General features: G+C 46.9%; 1 protein-coding gene across 1 annotated transcript in view; it reads right to left on the bottom strand.

The window, feature by feature from the left end:
* Nucleotides 1-23,539, bottom strand: part of LOC142312734 (uncharacterized) — a 154,827-nt gene that overhangs the window by 70,178 nt on the left and 61,110 nt on the right. Inside the window, exons 16-17 of the mRNA XM_075351721.1 lie at nt 14,346-14,434; nt 14,137-14,248 (exon numbers count right to left, since the gene is read on the bottom strand). Of these exons, the coding sequence (XP_075207836.1) occupies nt 14,137-14,248; nt 14,346-14,434 (201 nt within the window). The remainder of the gene's footprint in view (nt 1-14,136; nt 14,249-14,345; nt 14,435-23,539) is intronic.

The raw sequence follows: 23,539 nt of genomic DNA, 5'->3' as shown, positions 1-23,539 counted from the left end.
AGCCCGTGACGTCACCGCTAGTGACAGTCTCGGGCCGCCCGCGAGACGGACATAAAAGGCAGTGACAGCGCTGACGTCAGGAGATCGTCACTGCAGGTAATGATCTCATCTAACCTGACAGCAGCACTCGTCATTCCCGCGGCTGCCAGCACTGCACTGTGAGAAGCTGCTGATACTGCGGGCAGACACTGACACTGCAGTGCAGGCAGGGGCGGATTAAGGGTAACCAGGGCCCCGGGCTGTTCTGGGTCTATGGGCCCCCCCCCCCATCCACGGGTCATGTGACGGGTCCATCATCTTACACCTGAAACAGATAATTTCTAAAAAAAATAGTTGGCGAAACTATAACCTAAAAAACATCCACTTATCTAATAAATATGACCTTCAGTTTAAAACAAACAAAAACACTAAAGGGGGCTTTACACGCTGCGACATCGCTAACGATATATCGTCGGGGTCACAGTGGTTGTGACGCACATCCGGCGCCATTAGCATTGCAGCGTGTGACACCAAGGAGCGACGTTCAACGATCGCAAAAACGTCAAAAATTGTTATCGTTGACACGTCGCTCCTTTACGAAATATCGGTGGTGGTGCATGCCGCTGCTTGTTCATCGCTGTGTGTGACACTGCAGGAGCGAGGAACATCTCCTTACCTGCGTCCACCGGCAATGAGGAAGGAAGGAGGTGGGCGGGATGTTACGTCCCGCTCATCTCCGCCCCTCCTCTGCTATTGGGCGGCCACATTAGGTACCACATCACATTTGGAGTGACTTTGAGAGGCCTAGGTGACAGAAAATACCCAAAAGTGACCCCATTCTAAAATCTGCACCCCTCACACTGCTCAAAACTACATCCAAAAAGTTTATTAACCCTTTAAGAGCTTTACAGCAACCAAAGCAATGTGGAAGGAAAAAATGAAAATTTTACTTTTTTACACAAAAATGTTACTTTAGCCATAAAATTTAGCATTTTCACAAGGGTATCAGGAAAAATGCACCATAAAATTAATTGTGCAATTTCTCCTGAGTACACCGATATCTCATATGTGGGGGAAATCAACTGTTTGGGTGCACGGCAAGGCTCGGAAGAGAAGGAGAATCATTTGAATTTTTGAAAGCAAAATTGTCTGGAATAATTAGCAGACGCGATGTTGCGTTTGGAGACCCCTGCGGTGCCTAAACAATGGAGCTCCCCCACAAGTGACCCCATTTTGGAAACTAGACCCCTCATGGAATTTATCTAGATGTTTATTGAGCACTTTGAACCTCTAGGGGCTTCACAAAAGTTAATAACTTTGAGCCGTGAAAATAAAAAAAAAAAAAATTACCACGAAATTGTTACTTCAACCAGGTAGCTTTTTTTTTCACAAGGGTATCAGGAAAAATTGCAACATAAAATGTATTGTGCATTTTCTCCTGAGTACACAGATACCTCATATGTGGTGGAAATCAAATGTTTTGGCGCACTGCAGGGCTCGGAAGGCAAGGAGCGACATTTGACTTTTCAAACGCAAAATTGTCTGGAATCGTTAGTGGATGCCATGTTGTGTTTGGAGACCCCCTGAGGTGCCTAAACAATGGAGCTCCCCCACAAGTGACCCCATTTTGGAAACTAGACCCCTCATTGAATTTATCTAGATGTTTACTGAACATTTTGAACCCCTGGAGGCTTCACAAAAGTTTAGAATGTTCAGCCGTGAAAATATATATATTTTTTTTTTACCATGAAATTGTTATTTCAACCAGGTAGCTTTTTTTTCCACAAGGGTATCAGGAAAAAATGCACCATAAAATGTATTGTTCAATTTCTCCTGAGTACACAGATACCTCATATGTGGTGGAAAGTAATTGTCTGGGCACACGGCGGGGCTCAGAAGAGAAGGAGCGCCATTTCACAGCAAAATTGGTTGGAATTATTAGCGTACGCCATGTTGCGTATGGAGACCCCCTGAGGTGCCTAAACAATTGAGCTCCCCCACAAGTGACCTCATTTTGGAAACTAGACCCCCATGGCATAAATCTACATGGGTAATGAGCACTTTGAACCCTCAGGTGCTTCATACATTGAGGCATAAAAACAAAAAAGTACTTTTTTTTCCACAAAAATGTTATTTTAGGCTCAATTTTTTAATTTTTACAGGGGTATCAGGATAAAATGGACCGCAAAATGTGTTGGGCAATTTGTTCTGAGTACGCTGATACCTCATATGTGGCAGAAAACCACTGTTTGGGCGCACGGCAGAGCTCCAGAGGGAAGGAGCGTCATTTGACTTTTTAAATGGAAAATTAGCTGGAATCGCTAGCCGCACCATGTTGCGTTTGGAGATCCCCCTGATGTGCCCAAACAGCTGAGCTCCCCCACATGTGACCCCATGTTGGAAACTAGACCCCCCCCATACAAAGAAATATTAGTTTGGCAAAATAAAAAATACAGACGTCAGTAAAAAAAATAAAAAAAAAATAAAATTATATATATATATATATATATATATATTATATATATATGAGCGCCTGCAACTGACACTAAGGCAAGTGCCACACGTGAGAGCAATGCACAAATCTCGCAACGCATCACAGCCGCACACTCCTGTCTGGAAGAGGGCGACCATGCCGGATGATGCGATGTGAGACTTGTGCATCGCTCTCTTGTGTGGCACTGGGCTGACCCTTACAATATTCAGTAAAAAATACTGTAGTTGACGATTACTACAGTATAATTTTACTGGCCCTAAACTAAGTTTATTTGTATTTCTTTCTTAGTTTCCATAAAAAAAATTAGGACGAACGCACGGATGTGCTGCAAAAAGGGGGGGACTAGGTGGGATGGATAAAAGCTGGATGGAGGATAGAAGAGGGCGCAACGGATGCAGGAGCAGCGGAGGATGGGAGAGAGGGCGCGGCGGAGGATGGGAGAGGGGGCACGGCGGAGGATGGGAGAGGGCGTGGCGGATGGAGGAGCGGCGGAGGATGGGTGAGGGCACAACGGATGCAGGAGCGGCGGAGGAAGGGGGGGTCGAGGGGAAGGGTGGAAGGGGAGTGGGAGGTGAGATTGGGGATAGCTACCTTACAGAATGGATCTAGGCAGCAGGATTGCAGCAGATCCGGGAGGGAGGAAGGGGGCAGAGGATTAAGGGGATGGGAGAGAGCAGGCAGCAGATCAGGGAGGAGGCAGATGCTGATGGGGGAGTGAGGTGGCAGATGCAGGGGCACAGAGGCTGATGGGGGAGTGAGGTGTCAGATGCAGGGGTGCAGAGGCTGATGAGGGAGTGAGGTGGCAGATGCAGGGGCGCAGCGGCAGATGCAGGGGCGCAGCGGCAGATGGGGAGAGTGCGGCGGCAGATGGGGAGAGTGCGGCGGCAGATGGGGAGAGTGCGGCGGCTGATGGGGAGAGTGCAGCGGCTGATGCAGGGGCGGTGGAGCGGCTGATGGGGAGAGTGCAGTGGCTGATGCAGGGGCGGTGGAGCGGCTGATGGGGAGAGTGGAGCGGCTGATGGGGAGAGTGCAGTGGCTGATGCAGGGGCAGTGGAGCGGCTGATGGGGAGAGTGCAGTGGCTGATGCAGGGGCGGTGGAGCGGCTGATGGGGAGAGTGCAGTGGCTGATGGGGAGAGTGCAGTGGCTGATGGGGAGAGTGCAGCGGCTGATGGGGAGAGTGCAGTGGCTGATGCAGGGGCGGTGGAGCGGCTGATGGGGAGAGTGCAGCGGCTGATGCAGGGGCAGTGGAGCGGCTGATGGGGAGAGTGCAGTGGCTGATGCAGGGGCGGTGGAGTGGCTGATGGGGACAGTGTAGTGGCAGATGCAGGGGCGGTGGAGCGGCTGATGGGGAGAGTGCAGTGGCAGATGCAGGGGCGGTGGAGCGGCTGCTGGGGACAGTGTAGTGGCAGATGCAGGGGCGGTGGAGCGGCTGATGGGGAGAGTGCAGTGGCAGATGCAGGGGCGGTGGAGCGGGGGGGGCGCAGCGGCGTCAGATGCCCCTATGCATCTGACGCCGCTGCTCTCTTACTGCTGAGTAGCGGCGTAACATGCAGGGGCGAAGCGGAAAAGTAGCGGCGTCACGTGCAGCAGCGCAGCGGGAGAGCAGGGGCGAAGCACATGGAGCAGGGCAGCGGTGGATCGGGGGCTGTGACTCACAGATGGGCGCCCGCAGGGATCGCTCTCCTCAGATTCCACGGAGGGAGAAGCTAAGGAGAGCGATCTCCTACAGCGAGCTCACCCGGTCCCAGATGCACGGTGCTGCTTGGAGATATCGGTCACAAGGCCGATCTCTCCAATCAGAGCTGGGGGCGGGTACAGTAAAGCTCACTGAGCTCCAGCCAATGGCCAGTGCTGCAGCTGCACTGACATAGCTGGATTTCAATGCTTCAGCCATTTTCAATGGCTGAAACATAACACTGGCTGTGATTGGCTGAGCGGCGTTCGTCAGCCAATCACAGCCTCTGTAGGTCCGGGAAGGAGACACCACCCCTCCTGAGGTCAGGTACAAGTCCTCTCCTTCCCGAATCTACCGTTTTTTAAAACCGACCGCGGTGCCCGGTGCTCTGGTGCCGCAATTCCGCCATGACGGATGTATCCGTCATGGGTCTTTAAGTACCAGGGCACCATGACGGCTAGATCCGTCAAAGGTCGTGAAGGGGTTAATCTGTAAACAAGACTATTGCAAAAAAAAAAAATGAAAAACGGAGCAAAACTGTGTGAACACAGTTTAACAAATACTGAAGTAAAACACTCATCAACTTCTCAGTGTGTGCACGAGGCCTTACACATACTGAGGTAAAAAAAACCCCTCACCAATACTGAACAAGGCACATGACCCTAGGCTATGTTCACACCGGGTGTATTTTTCTGCAGTAAAATGTGAGCAAAAGCTGCATCTTGTTATTAGCATGTACTGTATTTACACCGATCCAATGAAAAAAAAACCAAAAAACAAAACTGCAAAACTGCCCTATGTGAACATAGCTTAACAAATACTAAGGTAACAAAAACTCTAATACTGAACGTGTGCACAAGGCCTTGGGGCATATGCACACATTGAGTATTTGGTGAGTTATTTACCTCATTATTTGTAAGGTCACGTGCACATGTTCAGTATTTGGTGATTTTTCTACCTCTGTATTTGTAAAAAATACTGAGGTAAAAAATACTGAGGTAAAAAAAACTGAGGTAAAAAAACCTGAAATACTCAATGTGTGCAAATGTCCTTATTGTAGTAGTGAAAATGTATATGGGGTATGGGATTGGTGTGGGAAGATGTCCCCGGCCTGTACACTGTGCGTGCCCCTCCATTATATCCACTACATACATCATGATACATGCAGAATATCCTGATGGAGGGGCACACACAGTGTGTGGAGGCAGACATTGGAAATATCCAAGATGGAGGGAAGGCCAGTGGGGCACAGTGTGCTGGGGTGAGTCACCCATGCAGTTTAAATCCTCCATTCCCTATATATATATATATATATATATATATATATATATATATATATATAAATATACTGTATATATATATATATATATATATATATATACACACACACATATATATATTCATACACATATACATATAAATAAAATCACCCTTTCCCTGCACAATTCCCAATATGCAGCACTTTCACTGTACAATCCCCCATTATGCAGACCCATACTGTACAATCCCCCATTATGCAGACCCATACTGTACAATCCCCCATTATGCAGACCCATACTGTACAATCCCCCATTATGCAGACCCATACTGTACAATCCCCCATTATGCAGACCTATACTGTGCAAACCCTCAATCTGCAGGCCCATACTGTACAATCTCCCATTATGCAGGCTCATATTGTACAATTCCCAATATGCAGGCTCATACTGTACAATCCCCCATTATGCAGGCCCATACTGTACAATCCTCAAAAGGTAACCTGTCGGGTCAAAAAAGTGTTATAAAAAAAACCAAGGAGAAAATTGTAGACAAAATACCCTGACTATAAATAAATAAATTGCAAGTGCTTAATAAACAGGGTACTTAGTGTATACATTTTTGCAAAAAGGTAAGAAGCTGTCTCACCTCGTCACGGTGTACCCATCTGAGACAGTCCCTAACCTACTAAAGTTAAAAACATATTCTGTACCTGACTAGTGTCATGTCAAAACTTCAATATGGATGGAAAATTGTAGAAAAAATACCCTGACTATAAATAAATGTTTATTGAACATTTGTCACAGCTCAGTTTTTTGGTGTTTTTTGTCTGTTATCTTGCTTTAATGCAAGTTGGGGGTGCAGCCCTCCTGATACTGAGGCTGAACAATTACCTGCTTCTCACTTTTTGCTGTGTATTTAATCTGGGACCCAGCTAACCACTTTACCATCCATATTGAAGTTTTGACATGACACTAGTCAGGTACAGAATATGTTTTTAACTTTAGTAGGTTAGGGACTGTCTCAGATGGGTACACCGTGACGAGGTGAGACAGCTTCTTACCTTTTTGCAAAAATGTATATACTAAGTACCCTGTTTATTAAGCACTTGCAATTTATTTATTTATAGTCAGGGTATTTTTTCTACAATTTTCTCCTTGGTTTTTTTCTAGTCTTGAGGCTGCAATTCACATGCTTGTAATGTTGCATGTTTATTGAACATTTGTCACAGCTCAGTTTTTTGGTTTTTTTGTCTGTTATCTTGCTTTAATGCAAGTTGGGGGTGCAGCCCTCCTGATACTGAGGCTGAACAATTACCTGCTTCTCACTTTTTGCTGTGTATTTAATCTGGGACCCAGCTAACCACTTTACCATCCATATTGAAGTTTTGACATGACACTAGTCAGGTACAGAATATGTTTTTAACTTTAGTAGGTTAGGGACTGTCTCAGATGGGTACACCGTGACGAGGTGAGACAGCTTCTTACCTTTTTGCAAAAATGTATATACTAAGTACCCTGTTTATTAAGCACTTGCAATTTATTTATTTATAGTCAGGGTATTTTTTCTTGTTTTTTTTCTAGTCTTGAGGCTGCAATTCACATGCAAAAAAGTGTTATAACCTACAAGCAGGAGCCTGTGTGAGCTATTAACCCCTTCCTACCCATCCCTTTCTTTTAATATTGTACATTATGAAAGTAATAAAATATGTTTTATTACTTACATACTCCATTTAAAATTAGCATAGGTCTCTAGCCCCATGGGCGTTGCATCACCCTGTGGGCATCTACATGCTTTCCATATCACGCTCCTGTGGGCGTGATACCATGGATTTACACGAGCGACGTCATGTCTGCACTTTCACAATCTCGCATGCGTGAGCTTACCATTCTCACCGCCGCCTCATCCTGGTGTTTGCTGTTCGGTTTCTGACATGCATTGCGCATGACAGGAAGTGCAGGAGTCTTCTGAGCATGTGCAGTGCGCATCAGAAGCCGACCTGCAAACACCAGGATGAGGTGGCGAGAATGGTAAGCGCGCACGAGATTCTGAAGGAGCTGACGTGACGTTGCTCATGTAAATCCATGGTATCACGCCCATAGGACGATGTGACGCCCATGGGGCTGGAGACCCTGCTCATTTACATAGGGAATATGTAAGTAATTAAACGTTATTTTATTACTTTCATATTACACAATATAACAACACAGGGATGGGTAGGAAGGGGTTAATAGCTCACACAGGCTGCTGCTTGTAGGTCAGAATGCTTTTTTGCCCTGACAGGTTCCCTTTAATATGCAGGCCCATGTTGGAAAATCCAGCTATACTGCGACCCCCCAAAAAACAAACACCTCCTCACATTACTCACCCTTACTCCTGTGTATGAAGCCCCTCGGTCCATGGTGCAGCCCCTCAGCCATTCCAGTCTCCAGCAGCCACAGTACACACAGTGATCATAGCTCCCGCGCTGGAGGAGGAAGCCCCGCCCCCTTACATCAATGCCTCACAGGAGCAAATACATTCTAGCAACTGGGGGATTCCTCCGGCTCCGCTGCTTCTACTCTGCAGAAGAATTGCTCCCGGCGCAGCGCACCGCTGATAACAGATGAGGGCAATCTGGGCATGGGCCCCCGGAGCCTCAGGCTCCGAACACCTGGCCAGATTGCCATTATTACTAACTGCCCTGAATGGGCCCCCTGGAGCCTCGGGCCCCGGGTGGTAGCCCAGATTGCCCTCATTATAATCCGCCAATGAGTGCAGGCAGCCGCGGGGCTGGAGCGGGACACAAACTGCACGGGCACCAGCCGGAGGTCACACGGAAGTGCTTCTGTGTGGCGTCCAGGGAGTGTGATGTGTGTGTTTACTCTGCTCCGCCTCCTCTTCCTGTCATAATGACATCACTTCCCTGCAAAACGCAGGGTAGTGATGAACATCACCGCAGGTAAATCGCAGCTATACCGGGGGTATACTGCACATCATTTGCTACCTGTGGTATACCCGCGGTATTTCGCAATTACATTACAGTGAATGGAGTGAAATACCGCAGCTACCTGCGGAAAAGAAGTGACATGCACATTTTCTCAAGAAATTTTTTCAAGAATATCTGCAGAAAGAATTTTCTTGAGAAAAAAAACGTAGTGTGCGCACAGCTATTTTTTTTCCCCATAGGCTTTGCTGGGAAATGTCTGCAGAAAGATTACAAACATTTCTCAAATTTCTGCAGCAAAACTGGGGGTAAAACCGCGGGTAAAAATGCAGTGTGCGCACAGGGCCTAAGACTGGATAGAAGCAAGAAATCAGCCCTATTCTCATTTGAACAAGGAAAGAGTAGAAGCAATGGTAAGAAACTGAATGGGAAAACACTTTTTTTTTATTATTAAAAAACCTCTTTGTCAGTAATGGTGATCAAACAGCGGAACAGACTCCCACAAGAGCTAGTGAGTTCCCCTTTAATGAAAGTCTTCAAAAAGAGACTGGACAAACATCTGTCTGGGATGATTTACAGTAGTGCAGGGGTTGTGAACCTATGGCTCGCGAACCAGATGTGGCTCTTTTGATGGCTGCATATGGTTCGCAGACAAATCTTTAATAAAAAAATATCGTATTTTTGGTTTATAAGACGCACTTCTTCCCTCAAAAAACTGGGGGAAAAATGGGGGTGTCTTACAAACCGCATATGGCTTATCGGGGTGGCAGAGTCGGCGATATTGGGGGCTCGTGGTGTGTTGTGGTGGACTGCGGGTGGCTTTGAATCTCCCGGAGTTGACGAGACTGATTTCAAGAAAATGGCCGCAAAGGCAGCATGTGCGCAGATAGGACTCCGCGGCCATTTTCTTGAAGTCTATCACATTGATCTGGGCATACACTGCGGTCATTTTCTTGAAGTCGATCTCATCAACTGCAAGAGATTCAAAGCAGCCCGCCGGCAGATCACTGGCACCCACTGCCATTACACCACAAGCCCGCAGCAATATCGCCTAGTCTCCGCACACTGACCCTGTAGAGCTGCGACACCTCCTCCTCCGTGCCCGCAGCACCCCCTGACCTGCCTCCTGGGACCTTCTGAGCCGCTCCACAACCGCCGCTCCCCCCTAGTGAGTATGGGTCTCACGGAATTACATTTTAAAATATGTGGTGTTCATGGCTCTCTCAGCTGAAAAGGTTCCCGACCGCTGATTTAGTGTACCCTGCTTTGAGCACAGAGTGGACCAGATGACCCAGGAAGTCCTTTCCAACTCTATCATTATATGATTTTATGAAGGCCTGCAATATACATTATTCCACCAATGAGCTTATATAGCCTTTGTGGTTCTGTACTACCGTATATACTCGAGTATAAGCTGAGGCACCTAATTTTACCACAAAAAACTGGCAAAATGTATTGACTCAAGTATAAGCCTAGGGTGGGAAATGCAGCAGCTATTGGTAAATTTCAAAAATAAAAACAGATACCAATAAAATTACATTATTTGAGGCATCAGTAGGTTAAATGTTTTTGAATATTTATGGTATTTCAAAGAAAAACAGTAAACTAGTAGAAAAGAGTATGAACAATAAGTTTAAAAGTACGAAAACCTTAGCTCAATCAGCAACCAAGGTAAAACACAAGAGTTAAAATCCTTCAAAACTGGATTCCTCCTCATCATCTGTATGTCCAAACAGAGCTTCGGCTTTAGCTGGTGTGAGAGTATCAGCATAGACATTGTTATCACCACCGAGTTCGCAGTGATCATCATCACTGTTGTCGTTCTCATACAAAGCGTTGTCTTCACATCCATCCATAGCATTACTAATGCCCCATCTTGAAGGCACGTTGCACCATGTCCTCTGGAATGTCTTCTTATGCATCCCAAACCCACCTTGCTATTAATTCTATGTCAGGCTTCTTCAGATTTCCAACTTTTGTCAGTCGGGCTTGAGCAGATAACATCCATTTATGCCACATCTTCGCACACGGTCTTTGAAAAGTTTATTTAAACACACATCTATGGGTGTAATACAGATGTAAGCCCATCTGGAATAATAGCCAAAGTAACTTAGGAAGACTTTGCCATTTTTTTTTTATGTCATCAGATGTGTGGGTTCTGAACATATCCCAAACTAGCAATGATGTTTTTTCTTTAAGGCTCCTCTTTGTTTGTTCCACATTTCTTCCAGCCATTTTTTTTTTTGTTTCATCCATCCAGCCTTTAAAGGCAACCTGGTCAGGTGCATGTGCACCCAGAACCACAAGCAGTTCTGGATGCATATTTCTAATCCCTGTCTAGCCGTTCCTGTATACAATAGCATAGATAAAGAGATCTTTAGAAAAAGGATTTCTAAAGATCTTTTATGACATGCTAATGAGCGAAGGGACTAGTTGCAAGGGCGTTAGTTCTTGCGCTCATTACACCTTCTTAGTATGTTAGCACGCCCGCAAGGGTGTGCTAACATGCTATTCAATGCCCACTGCCCAGCATCATCATCGGCAGTGATGCGCGTACCTGTGTCCAGAACGTGGGAATAAGGGTCAGTGCGCATGATTAGAGGTCCTTGGCACTTCCGGTCATGCGCACTACACCAGTTTGAAGCCGGGACGCGTACACCCAGCATCATAATGCACATGACCGAAAGTCCGGGGATCATGTGCACTGAGGCAAAATCCACGGTCGGGAGCGGTGGCAGCAGAGGTGAGAGTGACCATGCCTCTGATGCTGCGCATTCATCAGCATGTTAGCACACCCACAGCGGTGTACTTACATGCTAAGGGGGCCGACTAGCCAAGTTATCGAACACCCTTGCAACTAGTCGCTGGCCTCATTAGCATATAATGAAGGGTCTTTAGAAATACTTTTTCTAAAGATCCCTTTATCTATGCTACTAGATGCAGGGACAGTTACACAGGGATTAGCAATATGCACCCAGAACTGCTCGTGGTTCTACATATTGCACATGACAAGCCGCAGCTTAGTTCTATTAGCCAAACATGATAGAACGACTGTGAAATTTTTGTTTCATTTCCTCTGGTTCTGAGTAAAATAGTTGTGTCTCCCAAACTTGCCACGGTTCTGTTGCTTAGAAGATCAAAAGGTCATAGGTGTTTCATCCATATTCCCAATATCTCCAGGGTCATAGTTATGGATCCTTCTTTGTTTTATGATTTGTGATTAATGAACGGAATGATATCAGATTTTCATCAAGTTTTTTTTTTTTGTTTGGTTTTTTTACAACTTCTTTGAAATCTTTGTTCTTTGCCGCAAACAGGGCAAACCTATTCACGAAGCGGGTACACCATCCTGCTGACGCAACAAAATTTTCAATGCCTGGTACTTTTAATCTGTCATCTTTGGCCATTTGAAGGGCACGTAAGCGAATTCCCATGCGTGTAACACAGTAACCATTTTGACTACGGTCCATAACCCATTTATGCAATTCAGTCTCTTGAGCCCTATATGAAGTTGTTAAACCACGTGCTTTTTTTGCCTTTGGAATCTTTTTCAAGTAAGCTTTTATTTTCCGCCACTCCCGCACTTGTTTTTCATCAACACAAAATTCACTACTTGCAATGCTGTTATTGCTTTCTTCTGCTCTTGACACAACCTTAAGTTTGAAACCAACTTTGTATGACCTGCATTTTTGTTTTGGTCCAGGATTAGAAGTATTGGGATCCATTTCTAACAGGATAAAAAAAAAAGACTTTGAAAAAGAATACCGTACCATAGCGATTGAATTCTCAAAATATACCGTAAGCCCTACTCCAAAAATAAGCCCTAGTTATAGTTCTGAAAAGAGGTCAATTTACAGTAAAAACACTGGTGTCCAGGCAACTATACATATAAGCAAGTAAACTTAAATGGCAACAGAATGCAGCAAGACAGATAGTAAATGGTAGTTAACAGTTCGGATACTAAGGGGCACTTTGCACACTACGACATCGCAAGCTGATGCTGCGATGCCGAGCGCGATAGTCCCCGCCCCGTCGCAGTTGCGATATCATGGTGATAGCTGCCGTAGCGAACATTATCGCTACGGCAGCTTCACACGCACTCACCTGCCCTGCGACGTCGCTCTGGCTGGCGAAACCGCCTCCTTCCTTAGAGGGCGGGTCATGCGGCGTCATAGTGACGTCACACTGCAGGTGGCCAATAGAAGCGGATGGGCGGAGATGAGCGGGACGTAAACATCCCGCCCACCACTTTCCTTCCGCATAGCCGGCCGGGACGCAGGTTGGAGATGTTCCTCGCTCCTGCGGCTTCACACACAGCGATGTGTGCTGCCGCAGGAACGAGGAATAACATCGTAACATCAGTCTTTCCCAATTCATGGAAATGACTGGCACTACACCGATGATACGATCACGACGCTTTTGTGCTCATTAATCGTATCAAAAAGGCTTTACACACTACGATGTCGAGAGCGACGCCGGAAGTGCGTCACATTCGATTTGACCCCACCGACATCGCACCTGTGATTTCGTAGTGTGCAAAGTGCCCCTAACAGTTTAAAAATGCCAAAAAGTAATCGTTGTACAGTACATAATATAAAGAGAAAAAACCCCAAAAAAACAGAAAACCATCCATGGACCGGTAATGTGTTTTTTGTAGAAAAAAGTGCCACAGAGTACCAAACATAGTATGTCTTTTAAAAGAATTTCTCTCCAGATCATTACTGTGCTGAAAAAAAATCGGCTTATATTTGACTATATACGGTATTTACAGACACACGGCTGAACCTTATGTTGGACTGAAGAGAGCTTGGGAGTAAGGATGGCTCAGCTAATATCAGCCTAGACACAGATTTATTCTTCTAACCCTATGTCAGGATGCTGACGTGGGACCAAACTTTTTCCTTCTTCACATAACACAGTGCTGCAGGACTTTATCCTTTCATTTGAACTCCAATAAATATGCATAGAACATGAGCAAAATCTTAAGATATGTCAATCTCCTCTGGCTTTTCAGGAACATTTAACCTTTAGCAAATGGCATATGGTGTTTCTGTTCTTTCTGATCGCAGTGATAAAAGTTTTTACCCCCTTAGAGTCTGACGCTCTATGACGCTATATACATTTCTTAAGGATGAGTACAGAAGGAAATGGGTGAAAATTGAATTCTCTAATAGAAAATTAAATATGGCAAGATAAAGCATTACTTTAAGAAAACACTAAAGCCTGCTTTACACGGTACAATCTATCGTGCAACTTCACGATCGATCGTACTCGCCCCCATCGTTTGAGCGTCACGGGCAATTAGCTGCCCGTGGCCCACAAAGTTGTTAACCCCCGTCACACGCACTTACCTGCTGTGCGACGTCGCTTTGGGCGGCGAACATCCTCTTTCTGAAGGGGGAGGGACATTCGGCGTCACAGCGACGTCACACAGTGGCCGGCCAATAGAAGCGGAGGGGCGGAGATGAGCGGGACGTAAACATCCCGCCCACGTCCTTCCTTCTGCATAGCCGGAGGGTGCAGCGGGACGGAGGTAGCTGTGTTCATCGTTCCCAGGGTGTCACACGGAGTGGCGTGTGCTACCCCCAGGAACGATGAGCAACCGGCGCCATTTTAATTAAACGAGATTATGAAACTGAGCGAAGGAGTACACGACTCACGATTTGTGAGCTATAGTGCGTCGCACGGAGGTGTCACACAGCCCGACGTCGCAAGCGATGCCGAATGTGCATCACAAAAACCGTGACCCCGACGATCTATCGCACGATAGATCGTCTTGTGTAAAGCACCCTTTAGTTCCTTACCTATGCCAATATCTAATGTAATCTCCTCCTCCTTATACTGCTGCGCAGTCTTCACATTAGTGACCTCGTCTTCATCGATAACTTCAACCTTAATATCAAGCGGATGTTCAGTCTGAACAGAAAGAAGAAAATATATAAAGAACATGTAAGTTTAATCTATTGATGGAAGGTAACTAGGTGACAAAATATGAGACTAAAGTGCCACCAACCTGACTGTTCTGGAGGACACTATCAGTCTCTGTATTATCTTGGGAATTTAGAGGACTTCTATTTGGTACATGGCTCTCAGCAGATCTATCTGTGGTGGAAACAAATACTGATAAATTTATCTAGAAGTCAGTAATGAGGTGTAACTAAAAAAACACAACTTGTATGCTCTGACAACACTAACGTTTTGTGAGCTTCAGTGGCCACTTCTTAGTTACTTAAGCTTAGCACCTAACACATTTCAAAGGATTATCCACCATATGATATTGAAACCTATGCTTAAACTCAGTGACCGGCACAAGGATGGCACTTGCTAGTGAGTGCAACGGTGCCAAATTACAGAGCGGTAAAGAACATCCAAAGATGCCAACATAACTTAATAGGGACAAACATCAACTTACAGACTGCATGCAAATGGAAGTTATTAAGGGCAACCCAGAAATTAAGACTACCTTCTATTAGAGTAGGAACCAATAAGAATAGTTGCTCTTCAGCCCATCTGTAGATTACGTGGTCCATTGTTTTTCCAATCACAGTCAACTTGTCAAACCTCCTCAACCCCACATGAATTGATCCTACCATGTGAGGGGTGTGAGGATTATTCTGAGAAATATGGTGAGGATTATGACATTCATACATGTCTACCAGCTATTACATTCCATTAACACACATCCTGCTCTGCCAGAGATCAGCAACTGGTGAGATGACAAAATCCAATTAAGATTACAGAAGAATCTTCAGCCAGAGCAAGTCCTCCTGCTGAGCAAATTGGAGGTGGAGCATTACAGGATGCAGGCGGAGAATTACAAGTTTATGACAGAACCTCAAAGAAGTAGGTGTCCAGGCTCTGTCAGACTGGATGAAGCTGTTTAAAGAGTTACAATGTTTGGGGAGTGCATCAGTGTTAATTAATAACTCCCCGAGGGAAGCCCACAGACCTATCATGTTTCAAGTCTATGGATAGATCAAATAATAAGGGGAAATATAATATTCCTATCTTCCGTGTGGGACACGCAGGGGTGGAGATATGAGGAAAAGTGAAAATCTATATTTTCCCTGGAAGGGAGGTGGCACATCCATGGCCAGCCCAGTCTTAGGTCACAAGGGGATGGGACATGGGGTTCTTAAAATTCTTAATAACAAGAGCGGAGATCTTGTGGGTGTTTTTCTCTTGGTGGCCATGCGTGGTAGACGGGTGAGAAGTTCCAGGAAACTTGTGGTTCCACAGTGATCTCCTGTGCCAGCCAACCCCTGACCTACTCACATAAGAAACAGGGTAACTGATCTATCTGTATATCTGTTTGTAACCAAGTCTTATCTGTAAATGTACTGACATATATAACACTGGGGAACAATTTGAAAAAAACATTCTGTTGAGTTAGGTTTTTGAGCTGATTTATACTAAAATTAGCATGCTCATTCCAAAAATGTAGTCAGTTTTTTTCTATCACGTCAAGTTTTTCCTCCTCAACTTACCTGCCATAGGAGCACAATTGCACTGATTTCTGTAATAAGACTTGTTATCTGAGTACAATTCGACTCATATAGAGCTACGTGGCAACTTGTAAGAGTAGTCACAGCTGAGACAGTGTGGTGAGAGGTGTGTGCAGCTCCAAATACGTCATAATTATCAATATCTTTACACAAAAAATGTATCATAGTAGGAATAAATAGGATTTGTGATAGCTTTTCTCTTTACATTGGGCGCTTAGTTGTAATTTATATATCTTTTATGATTTTTTTCTTTGTTAGTTTTCAAAGCTTGTAACTTTCCATCTCAGTGTTTTATTTACTTATGTACATATTTCCTTTGTTTCAGATCATGTCTGCTCCTTCTTCCTCTCGTTGTAAATGCCTAAACAACCCTGACTCCTTCTGCTATATTTGTTGTGTTTTCACCATTCCAGTTCAAAGGGCAAACATCAGTGCATTTGTCAAACAAGCATATTTTGCATATTTTAAAGTAAAACTCGCTGATCGAGATAAGCCATGGGCCCCTCACATAGTGTGCAAGCAGTGTGTTGAGAGTTAACGGATGTGGACCACAGGAACACGTGAAAAGTTGGCATTTGGTATCCCCATGGTGTGGAGAGAGCAAAAAAATCATTCCACAGACTGTTACTTCTGTTTAGTGAAAACATCAGGATTTAACAGGAAAAATAAAAGTAAAATAGAATATCCAAATCTACCGTCAGCTATCAGACCAATGCCTCATTCAGCTGAAATTCCAGTGCCAGTTTTCGAACAGCGACCATCTCTAGAAGTTCTGAGTGATGTTGACGAACACAGTGACAGCAATAATGCAGAATTTGAAATTCACAAGGATTCAGTTCGTAAGGGATTTGATCAGCACGAGTTAAATGATTTAGCACGTGAATTGGGCTTATCAAAAAAAGCTTCAGAATTACTAGCATCAAGACTGAATGAGAAACAGTTACTTGAACAAGGAGCGAAGGTATCATACTTTCGTACTAGAGAAAGTACATTTTTGCAGTACTTTCGATGTGACAGCGGTTTTGTGTTTTGCCATAATATTCCTGGTTTACTACAAGAATTAGGGCTTTCAATGTACAATCCAAATGAATGGCGACTGTTTATTGATAGCTCAAAGCGGAGTCTTAAGTGTGTCCTTCTACACAATGGCAATTTATTTGGTGCAGTCCCTATTAGGCATTCTGTCTCTCTTCGTGAAGAACATGGAGATGTAAAGAGAGTTATTGAGTTATTGAAATATGACACACACAATTGGATCATCTGTGTTGACCTTAAAATGGTTTGCTTCCTTCTTGGTCAGCAACGTGGGTATACAAAGTATCCCTGCTTTCTCTGTATGTGGGATAGCAGAGCTCGAGAAAAGCATTGGGTTGAGTCGAATTGGCCTCCAAGATCTGGTCTTAAACCTGGAGATCCTAACATTCTACATCAGCTACTTGTTGACAGGAAGAATATACTATTCCCACCTCTGCACATAAAACTAGGTCTCATGAAGCAATTTGTAAAACCATTGCCAACTGACGGCGACTGTTTTAAGTACATCATGTTGGCACTTCCTGGACTGTCCATTGAAAAAAATCAAGGCTGGTGTGTTTGATGGTCCACAAATTCGACAGCTCATCAAAGATGAACATTTCACCTGGACTATGTCAGATCTTGAGAAGAATGCTTGGTTATCATTCAAAGACGTCGTCAAGAACTTTCTTGGAAATACACGTGCAAGTAATTACAAAGAAATTGTTCAGAAACTATTGGAGAGCTACAAAGCGCTTGGTTGCAACATGAGTATTAAACTACATTTTCTGCATTGCCATCTTGCCAACTTTCCGGAAAATCTTGGTGCTGTTAGCGATCAGCAAGGTGAACGATTTCACCAAGATTTGAAGGTTATGGAAGACCGTTACCAGGGTAGATGGGATGTACATATGATGGCTGACTATTGCTGGAGCATCAAACGTGATTGTCCTCAAGTTAAACACTCCAGAAAAAGCTATAAATGTACATTTTTACCTTAAATACTTATATATATATATATATATATATATCCTTTGTAAAAAACATGATAGTGTTAAAAAAACATATTTGTCATGCCTATTTCTTATATATTTCATTTTTTGTACTATTTAAAAAAAAACAAAACACTTTTTAGGTACAGTAGTTTACACATTTTTGAGAAGACAAAAAAGAGAATTTTGTTACTTACCGTAAATTCTTTTTCTTATAGTTCCGTATTGGGAGACACAGACCATGGGTGTTTAGCGTCTGCCTCCGGAGGACACACAAAGTACTACACTTAAAAGTGTAGCTCCTCCCTCTGAGCTTATACACCCCCTGGTAGCCAGTCCTAGCCAGTTTAGTGCAAAAGCTGAAGGAGAATAGCCACCCACAAGTAGAACCGAGTAAGAACCGGAACAACCGGAGACTCTGTCCACGACAACAGCCGGTGATAACACACGGAACAAGAAAATTGCCAACAGGCAACAGGGAGGGTGCTGGGTCTCCCAATACGGAACTATAAGAAAAAGAATTTACGGTAAGTAACAAAATTCTCTTTTTCTTTATCGTTCCTTTGGGAGACCCAGACCATGGGACGTTCCAAAGCTGTCCCTGGGTGGGAATAAACAGAAAAAACTAAGAAGTAGGCGGAGCGAACTTCACAAGTGGGCGACAGCCGCCTGAAGGATGCGTCTGCCCAAGCTCGCATCTGCCGAAGCATGAGCATGCACTTGGTAGTGCTTCGAAAAGGTATGCAGGCTAGTCCAAGTGGCAGCCTGACAGACTTGTTGAGCCGTAGCCTGGTGCCTAAAAGCCCAAGAGGCACCGACAGCTCTGGTCGAGTGTGCTTTGATCCCCGGCGGGGGGAGGCACCTGAGTACTCTGGTAGGCGTCCGAAATGGTCGATCTAATCCAACGGGCCAAGGTCGGCTTAGAAGCAGAGAGACCCTTGCGCCGCCCTGTAGTTAGCACAAAAAGAGAGGTGCACCGCCTAAGCGCAGCGGTGCGAGCCACATAAATCCGGAGAGCACGCACCAGATCTAGAGTATGCAGCGCTTTCTCAAAGCGATGAACAGGGGCCGGACAGAAGGAAGGCAAGGAAATATCCTGGTTAAGGTGGAAGGGAGAGACCACCTTAGGAAGAAAGTCCGGGGTCGGACGGAGAACTACCTTGTCTTGGTGAAAAAACAAAAAAGGTGACTCCGAGGAGAGCGCAGCCAAATCAGAGACTCTCCTGAGAGAAGTTATGGCAACTAGAAAGGCCACCTTTTGAGAAAGACGATACAAAGAAACCTCCCTAAGAGGCTCAAAGGGGGGTTTCTGCAATACCGTGAGGACCAAGTTAAGGTCCTAGGGATCCAAGGGCCGCCGATAAGGCGGAATGATGTGAGACGCACCTTGCATGAAGGTGCGGATTTGAGCCAGCCGGGCGATACGCCGCTGGAACAGCACTGATAGAGCTGAGACTTGTCCCTTGAGAGAGTTAAGGGACAGTCCTAGCTGCAGACCGGACTGTAAAAAAGACAGAAAAGTCGGCAACGAGAATGGCCAAGGAGAATGGCCGGAAGAGCAACACCAGGACAGGAAAATTTTCCAAGTCCTGTGATAGATCTTGACGGAGGAAGACTTACGGGCCCGGGTCATAGTGGAGATGACTTCAGGAGGAATACCAGAAGCCATCAAAATCCAGGACTCAAGAGCCACGCCGTCAATTTGAGTGCCGCAGAATTCGGGCGGAAAAACGGACCTTGCGAGAGCAGGTCTGGACGGTCCGGAAGATGCCACGGTATCTCCACGGACAGTTGGAGCAGGTCCGGATACCAAGCTCGCCTGGGCCAGTCCGGTGCAATGAGGATGACTCGACGGCCCTCCATTCTGATCTTGCGCAGGACTCTGGGCAAGAGAGCTAGAGGGGGAAACACATAGGACAGACGAAACTGGGACCAGTCTTGAACCAGAGCGTCCGCGGCGAAGGCCTGAGGATCGTGGGAGCGAGCCACGTAAACCGGAACCTTGTTGTTGTGATGGGATGCCATTAGGTCCACGTCCGGAGTGCCCCATTTGCGGCAGATTGACTGAAACACTGCCGGGTGCAGGGACCACTCGCCACCGTCCACGGATTGACGGCTGAGATAATCTGCCTCCCAGTTTTCTACGCCAGGGATGTGGACTGCGGATATGGTGGACTTGGAGTCCTCCGCCCATTGAAGGATGCGTTGGACCTCCAACATTGCCAGGCGGCTGCGTATCCCGCCTTGGAGATTGATGTAGGCAACCGCTGTCGCGTTGTCTGACTGGACTCGAATGTGCCTGCCCGCCAACAGGTGGTGAAAGGCTAGGAGAGCTAGAAGCACAGCTCTGGTTTCCAGCACATTGATTGAAAGGGCTAACTCGGACGGAGTCCAAGTGCATTGAGCTCTGTGGTGGAGATGTACCGCTCCCCAGCCGGATAGGCTGGCATCCGTGGTGAGAATCACCCAGGACGGAGCCAGGAAGGAGCGCCCTTGGGACAGGGAGAGGGGTCGAAGCCACCACTGAAGAGAGCTCCTGGTCCGTGGCGACAGAGCCACTAACCTCTGTAAGGAGGAAGGCCGCTTGTCCCAACAGCGGAGGATGTCCAGCTGCAGAGGACGCAGATGGAACTGGGCAAAGGGAACCGCCTCCATGGAAGCCACCATTTGACCCAGCACCTGCATCAGGCGCCTGAGGGAATAACGGCGGGGCCTCAGGAGAGAGCGCACCGCTAGCCGGAGAGACTGCTGTTTGATTAAGGGCAACTTCACAAGTGCCGGCAAAGTCTCGAACTGCATCCCTAGGTACGTGAGACTCTGAGTCGGAGTCAGAGTGGATTTGTGAAGATTGACAATCCACCCGAATTGGGCTAGGGTGGCGAGAGTGAGCGAAACACTCCGCTGACAGTCTGCGCTGGATGGACCCTTGACCAGAAGGTCGTCCAGGTAAGGGAGCACTGCCAACCCCTGGAGGTGCAGGACCGCAATCACTGCCGCCATGACCTTGGTGAATACCCGAGGGGCCGTGGCTAACCCGAAGGGGAGAGCCACGAATTGGAAATGATCGTCTCCTATCGCAAAACGTAACCAACGCTGATGTGACACTGCGATTGGCACATGTAGATAGGCATCTCTGATGTCGATGGACGCCAGGAACTCCCCTTGGGTCATAGAGGCAATGACTGATCGCAGGGACTCCATGCGAAAATGCCGCACCCGAACATGCTTGTTGAGAAGCTTGAGATCCAGGATGGGCCGGAAGGTACCGTCCTTTTTTGGAACTAGGAAGAGATTTGAGTAAAAACCTCTGAACCGTTCCTGAGCGGGAACTGGGACAATTACTCCGTTTGCCTGCAAGGACGCCACGGCCTGCGAGAAGGCGGCGGCCTTGGAGCAGGGGGGAGTTGAGAGAAAAAATCTGTTTGGAGGGCTGGAAGAGAATTCTATCCTGTAGCCGTGAGATATGATGTCTCTCACCAACTGATCGGAGACTTGCTTTAACCAAGCGTCGCCAAAGTGGGAGAGCCTGCCACCGACTAAGGACGTGGTTGGAGCGGGCCGAGAGTCATGAGAAAGCTGCCTTAGTGGCAGAACCTCCTGCGGTCTTCTGCGGACGCGCTTTTGGGCGCCAGTTGGATTTCTGATCCTTGGCTGAGTTAGCGGACGAGGCGGAAGGCTTAGAGGATGACCAGTTGGAGGAACGAAAGGAACGAAACCTCGATTGATTCCTACCCTGGGCGGGTTTCCTGGTCTTGGTTTGTGGCATGGAAGTACTCTTCCCGCCAGTAGCTTCTTTAATGATTTCATCCAGCTGTTCACCAAACAGCCGTGAACCAGCAAAAGGGAGCCCAGCAAGAAACTTCTTGGAAAAAGCATCTGCCTTCCACTCTCGAAGCCACAAAATCCTGCGGATAACAAGAGAATTAGCTGAAGCCACCGCAGTGCGGTGAGCAGCCTCTAGCATGGCAGACATGGCATAAGATGAAAAAGCTGAAGCCTGAGCAGTTAAGGTAACCATCTCAGGCATAGATTCCTTGGTGAGGGAATGCATCTCCTCTAGAGAAGCAGAGATGGCTTTGAGAGCCCACACTGCTGCAAAAGTCGGGGAAAACGCGGCCCCCGCAGCTTCATACACAGATTTGGCCAGAAGGTCAATCTGACGGTCAGTGGAATCCTTAAGTGAGGTGCCATCAGCCACCGACACAACGGTCCGGGCTGATAGCCTAGACACCGGAGGGTCTACCTTTGGGGAGTGAGACCACTCCTTGACCACCTCCTGTGGAAATGGAAACCGGTCATCAGAACCACGCTTTGGAAAGCGTTTGTCAGGGCAGGCCCTGGGTTTGGTCACAGCGGTCTGAAAACTGGAGTGGTTAAAGAACACACTCTTTACTCTCTTAGGCGAGGTAAACTGATGTTTTTCTGCCAAAGAGAGTTGCTCCTCTGACACTGGCGGATTGAGATCCAGCACAGAATTAATAGAAGCAATCAAATCACTAAGGTCCGAGTCACCCTCAGAGAAATCGAAGGGATACATAGCCTCCGAGCCCCCAGTGAGGGCATCCTCCTCATCTTGAGAGTCAGCTCTTGAGACAGAGCCGTGGGATGGGGAGGGGGAGGAAACCCTGCGCCTTCTCTTAGAAGGACGGGGTCTGGGATCAGATGATGAATCCTCCGTGAGCTCTGATGGACGGAGGTCAGAGGATAGGAGTCCTCTGTCAAGAGTATTAGAGGCACCCTGTGAGGGGGGCTGATGCATATTCATCAAAGTCCTGGACAAAAGTCCCATGGACTCAGCAAATGACTGGGATATGGACCTAGAAAAGGACTCCACCCAGGCCGGGGGTTCAGCCACAGGTGCAGCAGCAGCAGCCTGAGAGACCACTGGGGGTGAGACTCCAGGCTGTGGCACCGCCAAGTTAGAGCAACCATCACAGTGTGGATAAATGCTCGGCTCAGGCAGCAGGAGCTTACATGCAGTGCATGCAGCATAAAGCTTTGGAGCCTTGCTCCTAGTGTGAGACATGCTGCTGGAGTGGGGGCTTTGCAGAGAATGAACCCTAGGGAGAATATACAGAGGTCCACAACCGGAGACCGGCTGTGGCTTACCAGACCGCTGAGTGCGGTGTTGTGTGCCCTCCAGATCCCGAAGCCCGGTCCCCCAGTGCGCAGCACCTCAGCAGAGATGCAGAATGCAGGATGTCCCAGAGCAGAGTGAACTCTGCCTGAGAAATGGGGCGTTCCTATAAAAGAGCGGGAACTGGAGGGCTATAGAGACCTGCAGGGAAGGAGGGACGCCCCAGCAGTGGGGAGTGTCCCTCCCCTGTGTAGAACGGCTGCCGGGAGGAGCCGAACCTGTCCCTCTGCATGAGTGACATGCGAGGGCAGGAAAACAAAACTAGGCCTCCGGCGAAGCCGGGGCCTAAATTTAATCGGCGAGGCCGACAAGCAGGCACTATCGGCGCGGTTCTCTGGCAAAAGCTGGAGAACCCGCCGGAAAAGTTAAAAACAATCACATACAGCATACTCTCCCCATACAATAGAGAACCGGGACCCCCAACATAAACGTCTCAGGTACTTAGCTGCTGAGACGAAGGCCATGTCCCTGGGGATGAGTGCTCCGGTCCAACAGAATCCTCAAGGGGCTGTGGATGGAGACCGGACTCCTGCCAGGCATGGAGACCGTGCTGGCTCCC

The sequence above is a fragment of the Anomaloglossus baeobatrachus genome, chromosome 5 (assembly GCF_048569485.1).
Source record: "Anomaloglossus baeobatrachus isolate aAnoBae1 chromosome 5, aAnoBae1.hap1, whole genome shotgun sequence".
In the NCBI taxonomy this organism is placed as follows: Eukaryota; Metazoa; Chordata; class Amphibia; order Anura; family Aromobatidae; genus Anomaloglossus; species Anomaloglossus baeobatrachus.
The sequence above is the reverse complement of the archived record's forward strand: the minus strand, read 5'-3'. Positions and strand labels throughout refer to the sequence as shown.